We start from the raw sequence: 8468 nt of genomic DNA, 5'->3' as shown, positions 1-8468 counted from the left end.
TCTCTCTCTCTCACACACACACACACACACACACACACACACACATATATCATGGTATCATGGTATTGACCAGATTATCAGATATTGTTATACACCACTGGTCACAATGCACTTCACATTGCTTTAGCTTTCAATTGATGCCACCCTGCTGGCTGGCGAGCTGGCCAACATTCCACCTGATCAGAGGCCTATTCCATTGCAGGACCCATTTGCAGTTGAGTGGACTGACATGTTAACTTATTCTATCAACATGCTGCCTTAATAGAAAGGACCCCTTTTAGTCATGAACGACCATGGGATTGTACCTAGAAAGTTCCCTTCCTAGGCACAAGACCGGCAAGGTTGTTTTATGGAAGGCCAGTAGTCGCCCATGCATACCGGCCTCTCCCTCTCCACGCCACCGAGGTTATCCAAGGGAAAGGCAAAGGCTGATACAGCTTGGCACTAGTGATGTTGCAACTCATTTCTATAGTTGAGTGAACTGCAGCAACATGAAAAATAAAGTGACTTGCTCAAGAACATAACATACAGCCCAGTCTGGGAATTGAACTCACTATCTCATGATTGTGAGCCCGATGCTCTAACCACTGAGCCATGTGCCTTAATACTAATATTAATTTCATTTTCTTGTAAATGCAGGAAGTAACATTACTCTTAACGTTTGTGTTCATCTAAAGAATATATTTATATTTTCCTAGGTTGTTAATGTGTTCTATGGTTATTGGTCAAGTTACTGCACAGCTAAATCCTACGTCTGGGTGGAGAAATTCGACACACGAGAGGCACCCGATCGGCGAACTCGACGCTTAATGGAAGCCGAAAACAAAAAACTTCGTGATGCTGCAAAGAAAGAAAGAAATGAAGAAATTCGTGTGAGTATTACCTTATTGTCTGTTTTGGTGAACCTGTAAAAATGTTTTTTGTTAAAGCTCACTCTTGGAAATTTATGCTATTTTTTCATCATCATCATCAACATTGTTTTACTGTCCACTTTTCCGTGCTTGTATGAGTCAGATGGAATTTGTTGAGACAGATTTTTTTTTCTACAGCCAGATGCCCTTCCTGTCATCAACCCTCAGCTGTTTCCAAATAAATTAATTTTTTCACTGAAGATTGGAAATAAAGGACACTGCATGTATCTATATATAGAGAGACAGATGAGCATGACTGTGTGGTTTCGATTCCTAGATTGGGTGGTGCGTTGTGTTTTTGAGGAAGAGACTTCATTTCATGTTGTTCCCGTCCTCTCAGCTGTAAATGAGTAACCACACAATGGACTGGCATTAGATTCAGAGGAAATGTTTACCCTACCAACAGGGTGGCATCATTTGAAGGCTACAACTTTGCAAGGAAGCACATTGTGATCAGCGATGTATAACAACATCCAGTAGCCTAGTTGATACAGTGATACAGTGAAGTATATTTTAAACAGATATAGAGTTTGTGATTCTCTCTTTGATTCAGTTTTTGTTAGATTTTTGTTCTTATTTTCATTTTTTTTTTTACAGCAACTGGTAGCTTTTGTTAAAAAGCGAGACAAACGAGTAAAAGCTCATAAGGTAAGGAACAGGAACCAGTTAGAATTGGTTGTTTCATTTAATTACAAATATTAATCAAAGTAGTTGCTATTGTTTTAATTAAATTGGCATTACCATGTAAGTGTGAAGTTTCTGTGTTCAGTTGCAGATGTCTCACTACATGTTATCTTGGGAAGGAGTATTCTATCATAACCTGAGGCTGACCCAAGCTTATAATTGAAATTTTGCAGACAGAAGCTTTGCAGAAGCCTATCAAATATATAAGGGTGTGCATGTGTGTATTAATGTGGAATGGATAGAATTGGTGCATTGAATAAATAATTTGGTGGTGGAAGGGAATATATAACACAATTTCAAAAATTGCTTTTATTTTTCATCTTAAATGTATATTTGATACCTAATCTTTACCTCTGCCAAACAAAAGGAGCTTAATTCACACTCTATCACATTGAAATCTAAGTTGGAGGGCCATATTAAACAAGCAAGCAATGGACACAAGATTCCAAGCATTGTAGAGACAAATAGCTACCTAAATTAAATCTATAAACTAGTTATAAATTTAGAAATAATACATTTCTAAATCTCTCAGAGAGATTTATGCAGTAGTGACACGATGAAGTAGTTGTATGCTGTCAATTTAAATTGACAGTCCCCCTGAAGGGATTAATACTACTGTTGGTTAGACCTAGGAAGCTGCACCGCTTCCTGTCGGCCTTGACACATTTCCTGTGTCCTTATGTTTACAAAGGGGGAGTTATAAATTGGTTTCAAATTTTGGCACAAGGCCAGTAATTTCAGGGGAGGGGATCAGTTGATTTCATCAACCTCAGTGCTCAACTGCCACTTATTTCATCGAATGAAAGGTAAAGTTGACCTTGGTGGAATTTGAGCTCTGAACGTAAAGACAGATGAAACACTGCTAAGTATTTTGACCAGCATACTAACAATTCTGCCTGCTTGCCACCTTGAATTAGCTATAAATCAAAGATAAAATAATAAAAAATTCCAGTTGTCTTCTTGTTCCAATAACTCAGCACCTATTCAAATTTGTATATAATTCACTCACACATAAAAAATATGGAGCTAAAACATCAATATTCTTTGGAAAACTTTAAATGGCTTTTGTGGCAAATTTGTAAACTTTTGAATATTTCCTTATAATACCTTGTAGTATTTAGATATTGCTGAGTTATCTTCCTTACACCAAACAGGTGTTTTCGTTTTATGTCTATTTTTCCATGCTAGCATGGTTTAGGGGAGTACATGTTTATGAGGTATTTTTTTTATAACTGGATGCTCTTCCTATTGTTAACACTTAGCTCTAACACTCACCTGTTTTTGAAATAAAACATTTTTCATTCGTCTTCGAAGAAGCAAAAGCTATTGAATGATCTGATGACAGGGAGGATCAAGAAACTACTGTTTGTGGCTCAGTGTTTTTATGTAAAATGCAGAATGTAAATATTCAGCGAGACATACACACACACACACACACACATAAATACACACCCACACATATATGTGTTTGTGTGTATAAAAATATATGGCAGGCTTTCATACAGTTTCTATCTACCAATTTCGCTTACAAGGTATTTGTCAGCTCAAGGCTTCAGTAGAAAATACTTGCCCGTGGCACTGAGAAGTGACATAGAACTTGAGATCATATGTTAACAAAGTAGACTATATCCACACAGCCAAACTGGATTAGAACAAGGAACCTTTACCTCTAAATTAAGAATTATTATCATAAATTGTCTAAATTAAGAACCATTATCATTAATATTGGTGCTGACTGTTCATATGTCTAACAAAAATCCTAATATCATATATTAACATGTTTTTTAATTGTCCAGAATATCTGGCCATAATATATTAGCTTTTGAACTAACTAGGCTTCTAACTAATTCTCATTATTTTTTGACTAGAATTTAAGCAGATATTAAACTTTACATTTTCTTTAAGTTTTATTTCCCATTTTCAGGAAGAATTGGAAAGAAGAGCTCTTGAATTGGCTCAGAAAAGTGAAGAAATGCGTAAAAAACAAGTACAAGAAAGATTGAAGTAAATATCTCTTCATTTAAATATTTTTCTTAGCAGCAAAAAATTCTCCTGTCGGAAGTTTTCTACCATCCTATGTTTTAATTACTTGTAGGGACATCGTATTTTGTTGTGCAACCATATTATACTACAAAGTGTATTAAACACTTTATAAGTCAATATCTCTTTGTATATCACCATCATTAAAGTGGAGGTGCATGGCTTAATGGTTAGGGTGTAGGATTCATGATTGTAAGCTTGTGGCTTTTGATTCCTGGACTGGAATGTGCACTGTGTCCTTGAGCAAAATTCTTCATTTCAGATTGCTCCAGTCCATTCAGCTGGTAAAAAGGAGTAATCTTGTGATGGACTGGCATCATGTCCTAGAAGGAATATGTATATATGCCAGAGAAACCAGGAAATCAGCCCTGTGCTCTTTATGGAGTAATGTGGACTAACCATCATAATTTTAATATCCACTTTTCCATGCTTGCATGGGTTGGATGGAATTTGTTGAGGTAGATTTTTTTCCCCAGCTCACCTGTTTCCAAGTAAGGTAATATTTCCACATGGCCAGACATGTTTTCTGGGAAGATTGGAAAATAAAAACACTGCTTGAATGATGGTAACAGTCATTTACGAACATCACTTAAAATAAAGATTTTTTTTTTTGCAGATTGTTATTGTTTTATTGCTTACATGTTTCTGTATAAATCCGAACCATTCTTTGTCTCTGTATTGTTCTAAATGATTTTGTGACCCTTGTCGCCAATAAAGAAAGAATTAATAAAAGGTAGTGGATTCGGTAGTCATTAAGGTTCTTTACAATCTGAGTTCAAATCTTGCATTGGTAAACTTTGCCGTTTGTTCTTTCAAGGGTCAGTAGAATAAAGAACCACCCAAGTTTTGGGATCAGTTCTTCAACCTACAAAGTTTGCTTCTTGGTTAAAAATAATTATTGTTTTTAAATATATTGTTCATAATATTTTTATATGACACCTTGTTTTTTGTTTCTTCAGATTGCTTGAAAATTATCAAGAGCCAGAGTGGAGTGCCACGTCGAAGGTAGAGAAAGAAATTAAAGAATTAGAATCGCTTCACCAGAAAGAGTTTGGTGATAAATTTTCCGAAGGTGATTTAAGTTTAATTATTATTACAAAGAAAGAAACGAAAAGAAGATACAGAGAAAGATTATTAATTTCTGTAACCTGTTTGTTGTTATTTAATAATACTACTATTAATAATAATTATTGATGTCACAGTAACGTCCCCTTTTACCATGAATTTTTCCCCTCTCCCCACGGCAACTACTGTAAATTTGCCATTAGAAGTTGAAATACGTCAAACATTTTAATTAACCCAAAGTTCACTTATACCTAAACATTGCTTGGTGTCTCCGTCTTCCTTTTCCCTTGGACTTTCCTCCATCTCCTGTTTCTGACGAAGACCTTTGCTTTAAATGTAAAACTACCTTTCTTTCCTTCCCTGAGCATCTGTTAGTACTTTGCATGTACCATGTCCTTGCGTTGTGTTTTTTCTTGTGTTTGTTCTTCGTTTTTTTGGTTTTTTTTTCTACTATAGCCTCGGGCCAACCAAAGCCTTGTGAGTGGATTTGGTAGACGGAAACTGAAAAAGCCCGTCGTATATATGTATATATATGTGTATGTGTGTTTGTGTGTCTGTGTTTGTCCCCCCACCATCGCTTGACAACTGATGCTGGTGTGTTTACGTCCCCGTAACTTAGCGGTTCGGCAAAAAGAGACCGACAGAATAAGTACTAGGCTTACAAAGAATAAGTCCTGGGGTCAATTTGCTCGACTAAAAGGCGGTGCTCCAGCATGGCCGCAGTCAAATGACTGAAACAAGTAAAAGAGTAAAAGCGTATATGTATGTATGTATATGTGCGTGTAACAGGTTTCTTTCAGCTTCTGTCTGCCTACCAAATCCACAGACAAGGCTTTGGTTGGCCCGATGCCATAATAGGAGACACCTGCCCAAGGTGCCACGTAATGTCACTCTAGAAATAAATCACATCATCAAAATCTTGAAGCTACAAGATAATGCATGATTATTCAATACAATGTAAATAAATAAACATTATATTTGACAGAAGAATCTGAATGTTAAAGGATTAATTTCTTTTTTTTTCTTTTGTTTTTTTTTTCACAGATCTCTCCTCTGAAGAAGATGCAGATTATGCTGGTGACTTATTTTGTGTAGCATGCAATAAAGCTTTTAAAAGTGATAAAGCGTAAGTACATCAATTTTATGAACTAGAATTATCAAATGAATGAATGAATGATCTGTTTGTTAAAACTAGTAATTTTGGCAATAAAAACAGTAAAATCAATATTGTATATATTTGGTTTCAAATTCTGGTACAAGGCCAGCAATTTCAGAGAAGGTGGTTAAGCTGATTATATCAATCCCAGTGTTCAACAGGTACTTATTTTTATTGACCCTGCTTTCATGAAAGGCAAAGTTAATGCTGGCAGAATTTGAATTCAGAAGCTAAAAATAGATGAAATGCTACTAAACATGCTCCTTAATATCCCATATATTGATGTTAGTTCCATTCACTGATTTAATCTCTTCCCTGCAGAAATCAGATATATCCACTCAAAATTTCATTACCCTTAACTCTCTTGTTTGAAACTATTTTATTTTGAGATATGTCAAGTCTATTGAGGCAATGTAATTTGTAGAAAAAAACCAATTCTAATTTTTGACGGATATTTAATCCTTTGACATTCATATTCTGTCAAATGTAATGTGTTTTCATTCACGTTGTTTTGTAACTATTCGTGTATTATCTCATAGTTTTGAAATTTTGATGATGTGATAACATTGACGGGTAGGTGTGTTACGCTGGATCTGGCTGGTTAGAACACAAAATGCATAGCATGTTTGGGCCAGATATGGCCGATTTAAATACTAAAGAGTTAACAACCATTATTAAAATAACCATGAAATTTAATTTTGAAGTTAAAGGTTTAATATTTTCACCTAATTTACAATTCCTTCAAAGAAAAAGACAGAATGAAGACAAGCAACATAAGAGTAGAATGGATACTTTAGTCTTAACAGAGACAACCTCTCAGGTGTAATAAAGATGGTTCATCATCTTCCTCTTCATCCTCATCCTCCTCATATTTTTTCCTGATCTCAGATTTTATGTAAGGAAATTATAGCAATCATTTAATAAAAAAATTTGTTCACCTTGATAAGCATGCATCCACACATGTTTTACACCAGAAAATACATTTAATATCAATTGAGACTCTCTGAGTGGTTGGCGTTAGGAAGGGCATCCAGCTGTAGAAACTCTGCCAAATTAGACTGGAGCCTGGTGTTGCCATCCGGTTTCACCAGTCCTCAGTCAAATCGTCCAACCCATGCTAGCATGGAAAGCGGACGTTAAACGATGATGATGATGATGATGATGAATAGATGGTTTATACATACCAGCATAGTAAGAGTGTGATAATTTTGTTATCGTATATGATTAGCCCTTTAGCATTCAGATTACTATCTCAAATGTAATGCTTATTAGCTCACTTTTTCAATTAACCATGCATTATCGCATAGCTTTGAGATTTCAATGATGTGATTGTATATTTCTGAATGACATTGTAGGGTAGGTGTGAGAGGTCAGATCCGGCCAGATTGAACATAAAACTGTTTGAATATTTGGGTTGTATGTGACTGGTTTAAATGCTGAAGGGTTAAATAAATAAAACTAGAATCATTACATATAAAGAATTAAGAATTCACTAACATGGGTTTAATTTGTTAAGAGCTACAAACAGATATGGGTTACATGTTTGATATGTTACGATGAAAAATATAATGTTATAAGCAGTATTAATTAACACAGCCTGGGATATATGTAAATCAAGTACTGAACCAAGAATGCTGTATGCAAAACTGGGGTGTAAACTATACATGAGTATATATGGTACATAACATCAGTCCTTTTCCCATTGAGAATAATTATCATATGAAATAAACAGTCTTTGGTTATAGTCCATAATCTTTAGACTCTACAACCTCGAAACCAATGATTTTATTGCCTTGAAAATATCAACTTATTTTTGTTTTGTTTTTTGTTTGCAACTTTATTATATTTGTTGTTCTTCCAATTTTTAAATTTTTTTTTGCTTTTCAAGCTTTTTTTTTTTTTTTGATCTGTGTTTTATCCTCCATCCTTGATTTCGTGTTGATCAATCAAATAAATCTTTCGATCAGTAATCAACAGGATTATTATTGTATTTGTTGTAGGTTGGGTATTCTGGATATATGATAGGTGTTGTTCTTAATTGTTGTGTAGCCCCGATCAAGCAACAACAATAAAAGGTTTCTGTTCTCTTCCTTTGTATATCTGGAACTACATTGTCCAGAGTATACTTCCTTTTTAAAGATGATAGTTGGAATTTGGCTGATATCTCTAGCAGACTGAATGACCATGTAGAAGCTTCTCCATTGATTCATATTCAAAAAAATATATATTCTGGTCGGGTGTGTTGATAAATAAGGTTGAGGTTTTTGCTTCATTCATGATCTGTTTGGTAGCAAAAGCTCACATTTTCTTTGTTCACCAGTGAAATTTGTTATATTGTAAAGAAAAAAAACAGAAAGAAACAAAGCAAATGAGAACATTAAACTAATTTTAATAATAATAATAATAATAATAATAATAATAATAACAGTAATATTATGTTATAATAGTATTTACATTATAATAACATAATATTAATATGATTGTCATTACATTAATTAATTGAAAAGCATCTTTATTCTTCAGATTTGCCAATCATGAGAGGTCCAAAAAACACAAGGAGAACGTCATTTTACTGAAGCAAGAGATGGAGGAAGATGAGGCTGCAATGGTGA

General features: G+C 34.6%; 1 protein-coding gene across 1 annotated transcript in view; it reads left to right on the top strand.

Annotated features, from left to right (window-relative positions):
* Window positions 1-8468, top strand: part of LOC106873746 (dnaJ homolog subfamily C member 21-like) — a 34148-nt gene that overhangs the window by 6693 nt on the left and 18987 nt on the right. The window contains 6 exon segments of the mRNA XM_014921243.2: window positions 699-872; window positions 1509-1559; window positions 3520-3599; window positions 4595-4707; window positions 5745-5826; window positions 8380-8468. The exon segment at window positions 8380-8468 is cut by the window's right edge and continues 3 nt beyond it. Coding sequence (XP_014776729.1) covers window positions 699-872; window positions 1509-1559; window positions 3520-3599; window positions 4595-4707; window positions 5745-5826; window positions 8380-8468 — 589 coding nt within the window.

The sequence above is a fragment of the Octopus bimaculoides genome, chromosome 23, assembly GCF_001194135.2.
Source record: "Octopus bimaculoides isolate UCB-OBI-ISO-001 chromosome 23, ASM119413v2, whole genome shotgun sequence".
In the NCBI taxonomy this organism is placed as follows: Eukaryota; Metazoa; Mollusca; class Cephalopoda; order Octopoda; family Octopodidae; genus Octopus; species Octopus bimaculoides.
The sequence above is the reverse complement of the archived record's forward strand: the minus strand, read 5'-3'. Positions and strand labels throughout refer to the sequence as shown.